Below are 17,898 nucleotides of genomic sequence, written 5' to 3'. Positions count from 1 at the left end.
CTCAGGGCAGCTCACAAATAGGCATAAGCCAGCATATAAAACAAGCTAAAACCATATAAAATCATTACTACATGTTACAACAAGATAAGTAGCTGTTCCAGACTGATCTTCCATAAAGATGTCCTCACAAAAAATATTGCATTTTGTAAGACAGGAAATATCAGTCTGTACCTCTGCAAGTTTCTTTGTGAGGTTGATGGATTTCCATTGCATGCGGCTTAACGTGGTGCCCTCTAAATTCAGGTTGGGTAGCCGTGTTGGTCTGGATTAGCAGGAGAAAGTTTGAGTCCAGTGGCCCCTTAAGACCAACAAAGTTTCAGTCTGGGCTTAAGCTTTTGTGTCCATGCACACTTCTTCAGATACATGGAAACAGTAGTCACCAACCATTACATATTGCATTTTGTAAGAAAGGAAATGTCGATCTGTAGCTGTGCAAGTTTCTTTGTGAGGCTGCTGGGTTTCCATTGCATGCGGCTTAACGTGGTGCGCTCTAGATTCAGGTTGGGTAGCCGTTGTTAGTCTGAAGCAGGACAACAAAGTTTGAGTCCAGTGGCCCCTTTAAGACCAACAAAGTTTCAGTCTGGATAAAAGCTTTCCTGTGCAAAACAGACTTCTTTAGATACAATGAAATGGAATTCACCATGCATATAGGCAGAGGGTGAGCCAGTAAATTAGCATGCAGCATAATGAAGATATTTTATCAGATTCAGGAATAACAAGCTTAGTTTACATGGTTACCTGAAGAAGTTAGCAGTGACTAGAGATGTAAAATTTCTGGAAATTTTGAAGCTCGGGAAAAACCCCATTTCCCCCCCCCCCCGGGAAAACGGAAATTTTCGGGAAAATTGAAAAAATGCTACATTTTTAGATTGAAAATCATTCTGTTACTTTAGGAACATAAAATGTGACTATGGACATTTTTACTTGGCATGAAATTATCACAACTAGCATATTAAAAATATAATGTATCCAAACAATTATTTCAAACAGAATACCCACCCACATGCAACAACAAAACTGAAACTTTTTTATCTTCTTCTGACAATCGCACCTCCTAAAGGAAGAAATGCATCTTGTTCTTGCATTTGGGGGGAAAGTTTGTAACCTAGGACTTGTTTGTCCTCAGTGCACAGAAATTAGATCAATCTGATACTATATATATTAGAAATGATTTGGAAAATATTTGAACACCTTGTCTTAAAATATTTTATTTATCATGTTAAAATAAAATGTTCCATAATCAATTTTTTGGGAAAAAACAAAAAGGCTTCAGGAAAAAAACGGTTTTTTCCCGAATTGTTCCGGGTTTTTTTCCGGGCCTTCACATCTCCCAGGAAAGCTCCTACCCTGCCACATATCTTGTTAGTCTTTAAGGTGCTACTGTTGCTCTTTTCCATGGTTACCATTTGTTTGGGTTCAGTTCTGTGGGGGGGGGAGCCCAGGTTCGAATCCCACTCCCCACTCTGTCACAGGTGTGACCTTGGACCAGTTATTTCCTCTTACAGCCTAACCTGCTTCATAGGGTTGATTTATTTATTTGTGTTGTACATGGTCCTCCTTTCTCACTGAGACTAAAGCTGGATTATTCAGTGTGAGTCTACACAATCAACAAGATGGTTCATCCCATATACAGTGCAATAAGATTGGGATTGCAGAGGTCTGGATAGGGTCAAAACAAAGCGTAAGTGTTAATGTGGCACATTAGACCAGGGGTCTTCAATAAGGTTGCCGGGTCCTCCTTGGGCACTGGCTGGGGTGGGTGGGGGGAGGTAGCCAGATCCAGGCTGGGAAACTCCTGGCGATTTGGAGATGTAGCCTGGGGAAGACAGAGACCTCAGTGGGGTACAATGCCACAAAGCGTACCCTTCAAAGCATATGTTTTCTCCGGGGGAACTGATCTCTGTAGACTATCGCTGTTACAAGTAATAGTTCTGGTTCAAAGAGAAGTCTTTATATGTACAAATGAAGCTGCCTTGTACTGAATCAGGCCCTCAGTCCATCAAGGTCAGTGCTGTCCGTTCAGGCCGTGGCTCTTCAGGGTCTCAGGCAGAGGTCTTTCACGCCACCCACTGCTTGGTCCTTTTAGCTGGAGATGCCGGGGATTTCTGCATGCCAAGCAGAGGCACTTCCAGTGAGCCACAGCTCCTCTGTAAAGGGATACATATTTTCCTTTGGCATAAAGGTGTTCCGTACCTGCAAAATGAAGGCAGGTATTTCAATATAAGGCCCCTCACTTTCGATATTTGGAAGGCAGTTGAACAACGGTTTTGTTTAGGTTTTTGCATCTGACTAATTTAGCTTTTTGTTTGGAAAGCCAGTTTGGTATTTATTTATCTTTAGATTTGTATCCCGCCCTACCCCTGAGGCTCAGGGCGGCTAACAAGGGCACAGTGTGTCAAAATTAAAACAATAAAAACACATAATATAAAACAGTAAAATACAGTAACAAAATTAGACACAAGATGGGTAGATCTTAAACCTAATGGTAGCGTTACCAAAATCTATCATCCACTTCGTGCAGGGGCACCTTGCCCCCCCCCCAAGGAACCAGATAGTCGTGGTGATGGTGCGACAGTGCATAGGTGGCAATGGTGGAGTACTAGTGGCGGCAGCTCCTACTCAAAGGCCTGGCGGAAGAGCTCCGTCTTGCAGGCCCTGCGGAACTGAGAAAGATCCCGCAGGGCCCGGATCTCCTCCGGGAGCTCCTTCCACCAGGTAGGAGCCGCCACCGAAAATGCCCTGGCTCTGGTGTTGTGGTTAGGAGCATAGATTCTGATCTGGGAATACCAGGTTCGATGCCCCACTCCTCCACGTGAAACTGCTGGTGTGACCTTGGGTCAGTCACAAGTTCTCTTAGCGCTGTTCTCTCAGGAGCAGTTCTCGACAGAGCTCTCTCGGGGTGTCTGTTGTGGGGAAGGGAAAGGAGATTGTAAAAGGTTCTGCTTAACTAAAGAACATGGATAGCTAAATATGTATACTTATTGTGTTTGTGTAAGAAAATATTTGTGAACAGCATGGATTCAGGTGGGTAGCCACGTTGGCCTGAAGCGGCGGAACAAAGCTTGAGTCCAGTGGGGCACCTTTTAAGGCCAACCGAGTTTTATTCAAGGTGAAACAGAATTGACTCGACCATCACATACCATATGGTGGTAAGTTGCCAGGAAGGGCTGATTAGAATCGATTTGCAGCAGTAACTGAGCGATTATAGCGGAGGCTGGCTTAAGGCGTTGGGTAAAATCTGTGAATGGCAGTAAATTGGCGTACGAATACAAGAATTAAACAGATGTGAGAACAAACAGGTGCGAGAAGGCACCACTGGACTCAAACGTCCGCTCTCACATCTTTAGGTCATCTCATATCTGTATGTGTCATCCAGACGCATCCTGTATAAGGTCTGGGCCTGGGGATTTTGCCCTTTCTCTCCTTAATTTTTAAAATTCTTGTAATGGCTACTAGATTAACTGGGAAGCTGACACTATGGCTTGTTGTCATTTGGCTTGACCTCACAAAAAAGGTATTGCATGGTTTTGTGCCCAGTACGGCTGTTAGGAAGGGAAGGTCTAGCCGGTTCTCAGAAGCTAAGCGGGGTCAGTGCGCGACAAGGTGCGCACGCACACGAACGCTCACACCTTGTGTGACGAAATGGCTGCCAGGCCTTAAAATGGACGCCAGCCTGGTCATTCCTTCCGTGTGGGTGGGTACTCCATGGGGAACAATGGAGCTGCCCTACCTCCCTGCCTACACTTCCCAGCATCCCTGAGGGGAAAGAGCGGGAAAAGAGGGCCACACCCCAGGGGCGGGGCCAAGGAGAAAGGGGCTTTTTGGCTCCTGAGGGGGAAAAGAGTCAGTCTCAGCCTGGTCTTCTGCGTGGATTGCAGGTTCTAGTGAGAGCGCAGGTGGGACTCCTGTCACCAGAGACTCTGTGGGCAGTGCAGGCCACTATTGACCGTGGTGGAGAGCCAGGATGGTGGCAGTGCTGGTGGCCAGTCCTGTGGAGGAGCAGGGCTGGAGTTTCTCTCCCCAACAGGAGGGGGAAATGCAAATCCGGGCCTGAGGCCACCACCCACTACAGGGGTAGAGAGAGGGGTGTGTGGGCAGGGACAGAGGACTCGCGTTTTTATCCTGTTTATTTTCTGTGCCCCAGTTGTGTTGAAGTGCCAGTGTTTATTTTCTGTGCCCAATATGTATATCGTTAAATAAATCTTCCTTTTTTGAGTTAAGGCCTGGTGTGCCTTAACCACAGGGTCCTCCCCGCTCTGCACGTTACCAGGGGCAAAGGTAGGCCAGGGAACACAAACGGGCCTAGATCTGTGGGGTTGCCAACTCTCCAGGGGGCGCCCAAAGATTGAGGTACCTGCTTCCCAAGGTGGGGGATTTAGCCAGAGGGGTCTCACTGACCCTCAAGGAAGGCAGTAACTCAATTCAGTGAGTGGCGGCAGTGTTAATAAAGAGAAATAGTCCCACCAGGCAGGGTGGGAAGGCCCAAACGGGCTTGCGAGCCACAGGACGGCACCTCAGTCTCCCAGGGCTGAGGGCGGGTCCCCGTTTCGCCACACCTTGAATAAAACTCCGTTGGTCTTAAAGGTTCCACTGGACTCTAACTTTGTTCTGTTAAGAACATAAGAGACGCCAATGTTGGATCAGGCCAAAGGCCCATCCAGTCCAACACTCTGTGTCACACAGTGACCAGAAATACCAGTGCCATCAGGAGATCCAGCAGTGGGGCCAGGACACTAGAACCCCTCCCACTGTTGTTCCCCCCCCCAAGCACCAAGAAGACAGAGCATCACTTGCCCCAGAGCCCCTATCTATACCTTGTGGCTAATAGCCACTGATGGACCTCTGCTCTATATGCTTATCTAATTCCCTTTTGAAGCCGTCCATGCTTCCTGTGGCAGTGAATTCCATGTGTTAATCACTCTTTGGGTGAAGAAGTACTTCCTTTTATCCGTTCTAACCCGACCGCTCTGCAGTTTCATGGAGTGCCCACGAGTTGCTTCAGACCAACACGGCTACACACACACACACAAACTACACACACAGAGCTGATAGGGACGCCAGCCTCCAAGCTGGACCTGGGGATCCCCCAGAATTAAAGCTCATCTCCAGACCAGTGTTCCCTCTAAGCTGAGTTAGTGCGAGCTAGCTCACAGTTTTTTAGCCTCCGGCTCACCCATTTTTGTCTTAGCTCAGGAAGAAGGAGGGCTCCAGAGCAAACTGATTTCTGCAGCAGCCCAATCGCTCGCTCACAGCTTTAATGCCGGTAGCTCACCAAGTAGCATTTTTGCTCATGAGACTCCACAGCTTAGAGGGAGCGTTGCTCCAGACTACAGAGATCCGTCCCCCTGGGAGAGAATGGGTGCCCTGGAGGGCGGACCCCAGCAGGGGTGTCAAACTCATTTGTCACGAGGGCCGGATCTGACGTTGATGTCGCTTTGCTGGGCCATGTGTGTCCTAAAACGTCATGCCAGAGATATAACCTGTGTATCAAGGACAGCAGCTCATAAGCTCCAAATCTGTGTATCCTCACGGCAAGACCCCGTGGGCTGGGAGGGGGTGCGAAGGAAACCCCACATGGGAGGACTGAAGAGGCAGCTGTTCGGCACGGGGTGGACACTCCCACGCTGCTAGCTTGTCTGCTGCAGACGAGGTTGTCCCACCATGGTGAGGCCACAATCAGAGTGTTTCCACCCACTCCCCTCCCCGAGCAGTCTGCAAGCCACCTAAGAGCCCTGGATGGTCTGGTTCTGGCCCCCGGGCCTTACGCTCAACATCCTTTATCACATTGTAGCCCACTGAGGTCCCTGTCCGCCCCGGGCTCCATCGTAAGAACATAAGAGACGCCAATGCTGGATAAGGCCAAAGGCCCATCCAGTCCAACACTCTGTCACACAGTGGCCAAAAATACCAGGTGCCCTCAGGAGGCCAGGACACTAGAAGCTCTCCCACTCTTGACCCCCCCCCCCAAGCACCAAGAAGACAGAGCATCCCTTGCCCCAGACCGAGAGCTCTTATCTATACCTTGTGGTTAATAGCCGCTGGTGGACTTCTGCTCCATATGTTGATCCAATTCATAGGAACATAAGAGAAGCCAAATGTTGGATCAGGCCAGTGGCCCATCCAGTCCAACACTCTGTCACACAGTGGTCAAAAATACCAGGTGCCATCAGGAGGTCCACCAGTGGGGCCAGGACATTAGAAGCCCTCCCACTGTTGACCCCCCCCCCCAAGCACCAAGAAGACAGAGCATCCGTTGTCCCAGAGCCCCTATCAATACCTTGTGGCTAAGAGCCACTGATGGACCTCTGCTCCATTTGTTGTTCAGTCGCACAGTCGAGTCCGACTCTTCGCGACCCCATGGACCAGATCCTGCCAGGCCTTCCTGTCTTCTGCCATCCTCTGAAGTTTGCTCAACTTCATGTTCGTTGCATCTGTGACACTGTCTAACCATCTCATTCTTTGCTGTCCCCATCTTCTTTGACCTTCATTCTTTCCCAGCATCAGGGTCTTCTCCAGTGAGTGCTCCCTTCTCATTGGGTGGCCAAAGTATTTGAGCTTCAGTTTCATTATCTGGCCTTCCAGGGAACAGTCTGCTCCATATGCTTATCTAATTCCCTTTTGAAGCCGTCCATGCTTGTAGCCACCGCCACCTCCTGTGGCAGTGAATTCCATGTGTGAATCACTCTTTGGGTGAAGAAGGACTTCCTTTTATCCGTTCTAACCCGACCGCTCAGCAATTTCATGGAGTGCCCACGAGGTCTTGTATTGTGAGGAAGGGAGGAAAGTACCTCTTTCTCGACCTGCTGTACCCCATGCATAATCTTATAAACCTCAATCATGTCACCCCTCAGCCGTCGTTTCATCCCCGAATCTCTAGGAGTTTCCTAACCTGGATCTGGCAACGCTATCCCCTACCCAACCCTAAGCTGTTTATACTCTCCTTAACGCCCCCCCCCAAGCAGGCTAATAGTCTGGCTTCCTCTGTGGAATGTAATTATATATTGACAAAAAGTCCTGCAGAACTTTAAAGGCTAACAAAATTTATCGTGGCATCTTTATTGTGTCCCTCCTGAGCCGTTAAAGTGCCCCAACACGACTCTCGTAAACGACCGACAGGTTTGTTAGAGGCCACAAGAGGCTTTGTCATCTTCTTTGCGACAACAGGCTAACTCGGTTAACCTCCTGGGATTTAAGACTGACACGCCAACACATTCCAGCCGATGCTGCAGTAAAGAGTCTTGTGGCAACGTGAAAGCTCTCCCAGCTCTGTCGTTAACCAAGATTTTGTGGGCCAGAGCGTCTGATGGGGTAGCCCCTCACCTGTGAATGTGTATTCCAGGGTTCCCCAACACGGTGCCCGTGGGCACCTCAGCGCCTGCTGACACTAAGTGTTTTTAGAAAGTGGGTGGGGCCAGGCGGACCTTTTTCCAGCAAGGGTTCTGATTGGCCACTGGAGATTTGAAAAATCTCCACTGTGGCAGCAGGTTTTTTTTACTGGCTCCGCCCCCTGCAGCCCCCTGCAGCAGCCATTTTGTGGCTGCACTCCCCATGCAGTGTTCCCTCTAAGCTGAGTTCGTGTGAGCCGGCTCACAGTTTTTTAGCCTCCGGTTCACACATTTTTGTCTCAGCTCAGGAAGGAGGGGCTCCAGAGCAAACTGATTTATGCAGTTGCCAAATCACTCGGTCACAGCTTTAATGCCAGTAGCTCACAAAGTTGAATTTTTGCTCACAAGACTCCACAGCTTAGAGAGGACAGTCCCCGTGTTGTGTCAGAATTCCAAAGGTGCCCACAGACTCAGAATTCCAAAGGTGCCCACAGACTCAGACCCCTGGCTTATGCCATAATAACTCTGTTAGATCGGGGGGGGGGGGATAGACAGTATTTCAATCCCTGGCATCTCCACCTTGGAGGGGGGGGAGAACCAGGTGGCCTTTCTGTCCAGTGTGGACCTAAAGCGGCTTACATCATTCTCCTGTCCTCCATTTCATCCTCACAACAACCCTGTGAGGTAGGTTAGGATGAAAGAGCGCGGCTGTCTCAAGGCCCCCCAGCCCGCTTACAGGGTGTGAGTGGGGGTTCAGCCCTGGGTCTCCCAGATACTAGTCCGACACTTGTATTTACTACACCAGCTCTTGGTGCGACACTGGCTCTTCAGAGTATACAGTACTAACCTTGGTATGCCAAAGGTCTGAATCAGTAGAAGGCAGTTTCACGGGTGTGCATAACAGAAGGCGTTTTAATGTTCTGGCTCAAAGGTTATCGAATTGTATTGTCAAAGTGTCCATTATGTATTTATACAGTTTATGGCCTGACAGTTTGAAAAGGAACGGAGGGAGGCGTTGAAAAGGCAAAGATAAAATGCAACAGATGCAAACAAGTGCAGTTGCATGTACTAATCTGTGATCTTGTGCTGAGGGACCGCCTTTCTCCATATGTTCCCCCAAGGGCACTATGGTCAGGGGGGGGGGTCGTCATCTCCTGGAAATTCCAGGCCCTGAGGATATTAAATTTGCGGTGACCAGAGCCGGGGCATTTTCGGTGGCGGCTCCTACCTGGTGGAAGGAGCTGCCGGAGGAGATCCGGGCCCTGCGGGATCTTTCTCAGTTCCGCAGGGCCTGCAAGACGGAGCTCTTCCGCCAGGCTTTTGAGTAGGAGCCTCCGCGACTACTACTCCATCATTGCCATCTATGCACCGTCGCACCATCACCACGACTATCTGGCCCCTTTGGGGGTCCGAGGTGTCCCTGGCAGGAAAAGGATGATAGATTTTGGGAAAGTTACCGTTGGGTTTAAGATCTACCCCATCTTGTGACAAATGGAGCACTGTGATTTTGTTACTGTATTTTACTGTTTTATATTATGTGCTTTTATTGTTTTAATCTTGGCAATTTGTGCCCTTGTTAGCCGCCCTGAGCCTTCGGGGTAGGGCAGGATACAAATCTAAAGATAAATAAAAATAAATAAATAAATAAATAAATTTTTTTTTACAAGGCACAAATTCCTGACCGGCATGGTGGAACAAACATGCTTTCAGACTTTGTGTCAGTTGGGAGATGACGTGCGCAGGCTAGATACCAGCTCAAAACTATAGGTTGTTAGAATTAGAATCCTTGTAAACCAGGCTAAAGTATGGGGGGGGGGGGGAATGAAACAGCCAAAGTAACCTCCGAATCCACCACAACAGAAAGTCTCCCTATCTTTTCTCCTGCTGACGCCCCTACCACCTCACCTAGGGGTGGCGTAATCCACAGATCTATTACAGCAGAGAAAAAGAGGCATTCAAATAAACAGTGTTCCATAGTATAAGTTTTCCCAGAAGCACATAAGCATAGCGTTACCAAGTAGCCTCTCCATCACCTCTGGAAGAGCCCTGCTGGATCAGACCAGTGGTCCATCTAGTCCAGCATCCCGTCTTACACAGCAGCCAACTAGTTCCTCTGGAGGGCCAACAACAGGACGCTAAGGCCACGGCCTTCTCCTGATGTTGCCTCCTGGCTCTGGGATTCAGAGGCTTAGTACCTTTAAATGTGGCGGTTCCCCTAGCCGCCATAGCTAGTTGCCATTGATAGACCTATCCCCCATGAATCTCATTCTCTTTTTCAAGTTGTTTATTCCTGTGGCCATCACTTCATCCTCTGGTGGCAAATTTCACATTTTGATCACTCTCCGTATAAAGAAGTATTTCCTTTTGTCTGTCCTGAGCCTCCTGCCCATCAGCTTCATTGGGTGCAATAACAACCATTTATTACTTGGGATGGTATAGATGGTACAGAATTCAACCCGGGTATAAAATTCAACCCAGCAAGCATAAAAGCGCTCTCATATCGGGGCACAGTCAAATGCTTAATGTAGAGTGGAAGACTTCTGTAGTAGGACAATCCCAAGTAAGTGGAGGAACAAACTCTATTTGCTCTAATATGAGAACTTAGAAAATCCAAACTGCGATGGACTTTCTGCTCTAGCAATATCTGTATCTCTTTCTCCCCCCCCTCTTCTATAGTCACCCTTTTAAAGAACAAGCATAAGAGTCGTCTTTGGATTTTGTTGCTTTACATTTTCAGGTAAGCATACCTCTTCTTTCTTTGTTTAATTCCCTTGGAATATTGATATTGGTGTTATACAGTAGGCTTGCAAAGAACTGCATGCTGTTTACTAACCCACAAGTACCATTGCATGTTGAACTGTTTACACAAAAATCCCAGCCGCCTGTCCGAAAATCATAGCACCTAGCACCATAGCACCATTTTATTTTGCCTGGTGATGCGGAATGAACAGTGAAGTCTCGGACTCGGGTCTAAGGATTTAAGTCCTTAGTTAACCTCGAATTCAGTTTGGAAGTTTTGTTGTGGAGGTGTTTTAGAAACCGTTGGTGGTTGAGTGCCTACGCGCACATATTAGGGATGATTTACAGTCGTGTGCAAATAAAATAACGATTAGCTTTTAACAGACTCGTTATTTTCAAACGCTTGTCTTCTCTTCAAATGACTATCTCTCTTTTACAACAAAGAGTCCAGCGGCACCTTTAAGACCAACAAAGGTTTATTTGAGGTATGAGCTTTCGTGTGCAAAGTACACTTTTTCAAATACACTGGAAGGGTAGGTAAGGTTAAAACTTATAGACGGGCTGGACGGCAAACCAACATCGATGCTTTAAGGGATGCCAGATCAAAACTAAACAACAAGCTGGGGTTATAAGGTCAACAGTTGTTTTGCTTTATTTAAGGGGGGGGAGAAAGGACAGCAAAATAATAAATATGTCAAAATAAGGGATAAATGTGAAAAGGCATCTTTTCTAATTGTGGGAAGCAGGGCTCATTTCGTAGAAAAAGAGGGGCAGGAGCTCATTAGCATAACTCATTAGCATAACTTATTTGCATATGCCACACCCACTGACATCACCGGAAGTGTGTCAGAAGGCAACACCCACCGCTCAGGCTCCACTGGACTGTTTTGGATTGCTAGCTATTGGGGGGGGGGGAACGTGCAGATCTGTCCTTGCAGAGGAGGGAGAGCTTGTGCCTGAATAAAACCTGGTCTTAAAGGTGCCACTGGACTGTTTTGGATTGCTAGCTATTGGGGGGGGGGACGTGCAGATCTGTCCTTGTAGAGGAGGGAGAGCTTATACCTGAATAAAACTTGGTTTTAAAGGTGCCACTGGACTGTTTTGGACCGGGGGGCCGGGGGAAGCTCTGCAACTTACCTGGCTGCTTCTTGCTTTGACTGAGGGCTGCTGGGAGCAGGGGGCGGGGCTTGTTGCATGACCCCTGGTGGGAAGAAACTCTTTGTGTTTGTTTGTGGGAACTATCTCTTTTACAATTAGCTCATTCTGGGATCTTTAAATGCTGATACTTCTATAATTTGCAGCTTTGCCAAAGCGAAAAGTTGCAGTTGCTGTTCAAGCAGTTTTTTTAAAGACGTCGCAATAAAGAGTCTTGTGGCAAGGTGGAAGCTCCCGGATCCACTGCAACTGATTTGTAGACAGGTCCATACAGGAGAGCCCCTATCTCTCAGTAGTCCTCCTGGACATGGAAAGGGGCTCCTATAGGCATTTCATCTGCTTTCCTCTGGGGTGGTTCCAGAGGCTCTTCCAACTCTTTAGCCTCTTTGCCTGACATGGGGAAGTTACTCCTCTGGGCCATGGCAGAAATTTGGTGGCATCTGGAGTGGAGGTCCATCAGTGGGGGGGGGGCAACAGTGGGAGGGGGCTTCTAGTGTCCTGGCCCCACTGCTGGAACTCCTAATTGCACATGGTATTTCTGGCCACTGTGTGACACAGAGTGTTGGACTGGATGGGCCTTTGGCCTGATCCAACATTGGCATCTCTTATGTTCTCTTATGTTCTTATGAATTGGATAAACAAATGGAGCAGGGGTCCATCAGTGGCTATTAGCCACAAGGTATAGATAGGAGGTCTGGGGCAAGGGATACTCTGTCTTCTTGGTGCTTGGGGAGGGGGGGCAACAGTGGGAGGGCTCCTAGTGTCCTGGCCCCACTGCTGGACTTCCTGATGGCACCTGGTATTTTTGGCCACTGTGTGACAGAGTGTTGGACTGGATGGGCCACTGGCCTGATCCAACACTGGCTTCTGTCTTATGTTCTTAGAAATATGGAAACATAGAGCTGGAAGGGACCCCCCGACTGCCTGCAAAATGCAGGAAATTCACAGCTACCTCCCCCCCCCCAACTCCCCCAGTGTCTCATGCTCTACCCCTGGAGGAAGGCAAAAAACCTCCAGGCTCCCTGGGACAATCCAGCCTGGAGAAAAATTACCTTTTGACCACAGAGTGGTGATCGGCATTACCCTGGGCGTATAAGAAGAAGAAGAAGAGATTGGATTTATACCCCGCCCTTCACTACCCAAAGGAGTCTCAGAGCGGCTTACAGACTCCTTTCCCTTCCCCTCCCCACAACAGACACCCTGTGAGCAATAAGAACATAAGAGCATGAGAGAAGCCAATGTTGAATCAGGCCAATGTGTGTCAATGTGAGGTAGGTGGGGCTGAGAGAGCTCTTTCGAGGACTGCCCTTGAGAGAACAGCTCTGAGAGAACTTGTGACTGGCCCAAGGGCACAGCAGCAGCTGCACGTGGAGGCGTGGGGAATCAAACCCGGTTCTCCCTGAAGAAGGAGAAGAAGAGATTGGATTTCTACCCCGCCCTTCACTACCCAAAGGAGTCTCAGAGCGGCTGACAAACTCCTGTCCCTTCCCCTCCCCACAACAGACACCCTGTGAGGCAGAAGAAGAAGAAGAGATTGGATTTATACCCCGGCCTTCACTACCCAAGGGAGTCTCAGAGCGGCTGACAAACTCCCTTCCCCTCCCCACAACAGACACCCTGTGAGGTTGGTGGGGCTGAGAGCTCTTGACAGAAACGGCTCTTTTTCAAGGACAGCTCCTATCAGAACTAGAGCTTGCCCAAGGTCATCCAGCCAGGTGCAAGTGGAGGAGTGGGGAATCAAACCCGGTTCTCCCAGATTAGAGTCCGCGCACTTAACCACGACACCAAAAGAAAGGGCCACAAGGGCCGAGCATAGGCACATCCCTTCCTGCCCTCCCTCTCGCAATCTGCCCAGATTTGTAAATAGTCATAGTGGAAGGAGGGTAAAACTCTAGCATAAAAGTTTCCCGTTTTTAATTTTTTTAAATTATCTAGAATAAGCAAGATGACCTCCAATTTTGCCACTCGGTACAAAAAGGACCTGAGCACGGAGGCCCTGAAGACGAAACTGGTCCGCAGGAAATCCGTCCTGCAAAAGGAGAGCAGGCAAAAGCAGTTCAACAAGACCAGGCAGTTTGGACTGGCTGACGTCAACACACAGCACACGAGGGACAGGGAGCTTTCTCGCCTGGAGGAGACGGGCGAAGCGCACTCGCCGGAGAAGAGCAAGGGAAAGCCAAGTAAGTAATGTCTTGTACCTCTTAACAAAGCATTGGTTCTCGTGCTCTATGTCGCTCCCTAATCATGCGGGGTCAGGGGAAGGAAGGCATCTGCGTAAGCGCACATTTATTTATTTATATCCCGCCCTCCCCGGATAGCAGGCTCAGGGCAGGTTCCATCAAACATAATAAGCAATGTGCACTATAGTAAAGGTAATGGTTTCCCTTGCTTGAAAGCCAGCCGAATCCGACTCTAGGGATGCGGTGCTCATCTCCGTTTCCAAGCCGAAGAGCCAGCGCTGTCCGAAGACGTTTTCCGTGGTCACGTGGCAGGCATGACTAAACGCTGAGGTGCAAGGAACGCTGTTCCCTTCCCACCAAAGCAGTACCTATTTATCTACTTTCAGTTTCTTGCTTTCGAAGTGCTAGGTGTCAGGGTCCTTAGCCAGGTTACTCAACACAGGGCTTCATGAGAAGATAACTGTTTATTGGTAAATCCAGTACTAGAGACACATGTACAGCTAGTGTCAGAAATGGCCACCAATACTAGGGCCCCTGACTTATACTAGAATCAAACATCCCCCCTGTAAGCATGAGCCAAGGGATACATCTCGCGCGCAGGGGCAAAGCAAGCAGGCAAAGCAAAAAGCCGTTAACTTTCCCAGCCGAGTAAAACTGCAGCTGGAGCATCTACAAGGTCAGGCATAAGATAGCAAACAGTTGGTGAGCCAGGGAGAGCTGAGACAGAAAACGGGAGGGCACCCCTCCACATTCCAGACCTATGACAGGGCTACCTTACACTAGGTTGGCAGGAGCTGGAGCCAGAGACGGGAGCTCACTCCGTCACACGGCACTTGGGTCTCGAACTGCCGAGCTACAGACCTTCCGGTCTGCAGCTCAGCATCTTAACCTCCGAGCCACCGTGGCCCCTAATATGCAATATAAAGGTAAAGGTAAAGGTTCCCTTGCTCGAAAGCCAGTCGAATCCGACTCTAGGGTTGCGGTGCTCATCTCCATTTCAAAGCCGAAGAGCCAGCGCTGTCCGAAGACGTTTCCGTGGTCATGTGGCCGGCATGACTAAACACGAAGGCGCACGGAACGCTGTTACCTTCCCACCAAAGTGGTCCCTATTTATCTACTTGCAATTTCTTGCTTTCGAACTGCAAGGTTGGCAGGAGCTGGAACTAGAGACGGGAGCTCACTCTGTCATGCGGCACCCGGGTCTCGAACTGCTGGACTACTGACCTTCCACAGCCTGCAGTTCAGCGTCATAACCACTTGAGCCACCGCAGCTCCTAATATGCAATATACACAGACTTAAAAACAGTTAAAACCCCCATAAAACACAACAACATTCCTCTGGAACAAATCATCGTTAAAGCCTCACAGATGCGATCTATTTCAAAGTTGGGTCCTTAGATGATAATGGAGACCCGACCCGCTGGGAGGCCCAGTAAAGAGGGGGGACGCCCGGTGCCCTAAGTAAAAGCCTGGTGGAAGAGCTCCGTCTCACAGGCCCTGCGGAAGAGCTCCGTCTCGCAGGCCCTGCGGAAGTGTAAAAGGTCCCGCGGGGCCCTGATCTCATATAGGAGCTCATCCCACCAGGTAGGGGCCAGGGACTTCCTGGGGCCGGGAACCACCAGAAGATGTCGGTTGGCAGATCCTAAAGCGCATCTATGCACGCCTCTTGGGATAACCGTTTTATTTCTTTAAGAAATGGTTCTCGAAGACCTCTGCACATGAACGAGTGCTATCATTGTTTCTCGCTTGTATGGATAGGGATAGGGAATCTTGGGCAAGACGGGTTCTAATTATCCCTTTTTACCCCCCTCCAGATCAAATAACGAATGCCAAGATCTGTAGTAAGGAGCGGCTGGAAATGCTCCAGCGTTACAAAGCTGAAAAAGAGCTCCGGAAACTGAAGGAACAAAGAGAGAAGCCCGTGTTTAAGTGTGGGCGATACAAGCCGGAAATGCCTTCCTTTCTTCCCCAGCCCTCACAGATCCCTGTGCTGAGCAAGCCGAAAGAGAAGGTAACAAAAAAAACATGCATCGTCAATATCGTGTTAACTTGTACTGATCTGACAGCGACGGCACTCAACCACGTGTGATATTTTCCTCATACAGAAGTCCACAGGATTAGGTCTTAAACAATTTTTTAAAACATTTGTTTTATTATTTTCTCTGGAAAAGGTGGGATACAGAATGGGAAAAAGGGGGTGGGGGAAAATACAAGTCCCATCAGGTTTGTCAAATGATATGAGTTGTTACATAGCAACGCTCCCTCCAAGCTGTGGAGTCCTGTGAGCAAAAATTCTACTCTGTGAGCTACGGGCATCAAAGTTGTGAGCGAACGATTTGGCCACTGCATAAATTAAGAATATAAGAGACGCCAATGTTGGATCAGGCCAAAGGCCCATCCAGTCCAACACTCTGTGTCACACAGTGGCCAGAAATACCAGGTGCCATCAGGAGGTCCACCAGTGGGGCCAGGACATTAGGAGCCCTCCCACTGCTGACCCCCCCCAAGCACCAAGAAGACAGAGCATCACTTGCCCCAGAGCCCCTATCTATACCATGTGGCTAATAGCCACTGATGGACCTCTGCTCCATATGCTTATCTAATTCCGTTTTTAAGCTGCCCATGCTTGTAGAAAATTAGTTTGCTCTGGAGCCTTCCCTCCTGAGCTAAGACAAAAATGTGTGAGCCAGAGGCTAAAAAACTGTGAGCTAGCTCACACTAACTCAGCTTGGAGAGAACGCTGACACCTAGTAAGATCAGATATATTACCAAATATATTACATATTTCAAATACAGAAGTAGACATTAAAACATCAGTATTACAGGATTTGGGGACAGATTCTCTATTTAAAGAATAAACAAGAACTTTCCTAAGGTTAGCGATAATCTATTAACGATACAAGAAATTGCATCTTTAACAATTGAACGGGCTTCTGTGCTAAAACTGAATCACTATAAAATCCTTAATATTGTCTTAATTGCTTATCTAAATCTAAATTTTATTCTCACTAATAATTTAATTACCACTGGAATACAAAATCAAGTATTGGAACTATAATCAGTACCTTCATCACAGGTGGTAACAGTTCTGAAGTTGGATTAAGCCGAGGGTCCCCAACCTTTCTGGGCCTGCGGGCACCTGCGGGATTCTGGCACAGTGCAGCAGGCGCAGTCAGCCACCAAACGGCTGCCGCAGCTTAGTTTGACCCAGCCAGTGAAGATCCTTGTGCTGTGGCGGCAGCTGGTGCCAAAGCAAAGTTTTTAAGCATCTGCACAGCCAATCAGAAGCCTTGCTGGGCAAAAGCCCCCCCCCATCTCCTACAAACACTTGGCGGGCACCCAGAAAGTTGTCGGGGGATACCGTGGTGCCCACAGCCACCATGTTGGGGACCCCCCGGACTAAGCATTTGATTGCCTGCAGTTGTTTGGAAGACTCAGCTAGGAAGACAGGGCTTGTGTGCATTGGACAAAGTGGTTCTGTCCACTGCTCCCTCTAAGCTGTGGGGTCCTGTGAGCAAAAATTCTACTCTGCGAGCCGCTGGCATTAAAGTGGTGAGCGAGCGATCTGGCTACTGCATCAGTTAGTTTGCTCTGGAGCCTTCCCTCCTGAGCGAAGACAAAAATGTGTGAGCCGGAGGCTAAGAAATGGTGAGCTAGCTCACACTCACTCAGCTTAGAGGGAGCACTGGCTTATGTCTCTCGTCAAAGGCCAAAGAAGAAAAAAGGGGAAAAAACTGAACCTAAACCTAGAATTCAGAACCTAAAAAGGTTAGTCAGGAATAGAAAAGGAAAACAAATCATGCAATTGCTGCAATAAGTTCAAAAATTACAGAACAATGACAATAAAATGTAGGCTTATTCTGATGTATTATTTCAAATTTCTTCTTTTATTCCATAGGTCAAATGACGAACCTCTCGAGTTTCCAGAGTTTGTTTCGAGTTCTTTATCAAAATTCCTATTTGAAACAAACATATTCATAATAGGAAACAGGAACCCCAACCTAGGTCAATACAATAATAATAAATAGTGAATTCATACATACTGTGTTGTGGTGGTATTTTTCAAACAATCCAAAAGTAGGAATCTCAATTTCTATAAGTAGTAAACAAACATTTGTGATTAACAGCAAATATTACATTAAAATGGGCCCAAAGGCTCCTTATTTAACAATTCTCATATCTTACCCAAATGGCTATGAAATAGCTCCCATGTTAGCCAGAAGTTTCTCAACAATGGACAGTGTCTTAGCAAATGGTGGTGAAATATGTAAATGCAAGATCACATGTCATCAAGCTCCTAGAAGCCAACTTATCAGGTACTGAATATTTTTAAACAAACTGTAAAAGCCAAGCAAACAGTTTGTACATCTACAAACAGAGAATCTCTAAACAGTTCAAGTTAACAATCATTATCTATATTAAAGCAACAGAATCACAAGTCCTCAAGTTGTTGGAGGCCAACTTATCAGGTACAGGAATTTTGATAATGTTTCTGAAAG

General features: G+C 48.0%; 1 protein-coding gene across 2 annotated transcripts in view; it reads left to right on the top strand.

Moving 5' to 3' along the window:
* Positions 1-17,898, top strand: part of DLGAP5 (discs large homolog associated protein 5) — a 66,595-nt gene that overhangs the window by 522 nt on the left and 48,175 nt on the right. The window contains exons 1-4 of one of the 2 annotated variants that reach the window (XM_015412097.1): positions 7,973-8,009; positions 10,002-10,062; positions 13,155-13,399; positions 15,214-15,410. In XM_015412097.1, the coding sequence (XP_015267583.1) occupies positions 13,165-13,399; positions 15,214-15,410 (432 nt within the window). In that variant the 5' untranslated portion in view covers positions 7,973-8,009; positions 10,002-10,062; positions 13,155-13,164. Of the gene's footprint in view, positions 1-7,972; positions 8,010-10,001; positions 10,063-13,154; positions 13,400-15,213; positions 15,411-17,898 lie in introns of those variants that run through there. The other variant, XM_015412096.1, reaches the window with a different exon arrangement.

Source organism: Gekko japonicus, unplaced genomic scaffold (genome assembly GCF_001447785.1).
Source record: "Gekko japonicus isolate JY-2015 unplaced genomic scaffold, Gekko_japonicus_V1.1 scaffold1515, whole genome shotgun sequence".
Classification (NCBI taxonomy): Eukaryota; Metazoa; Chordata; class Lepidosauria; order Squamata; family Gekkonidae; genus Gekko; species Gekko japonicus.
This window is presented reverse-complemented; position numbering and strand designations above follow the sequence as displayed.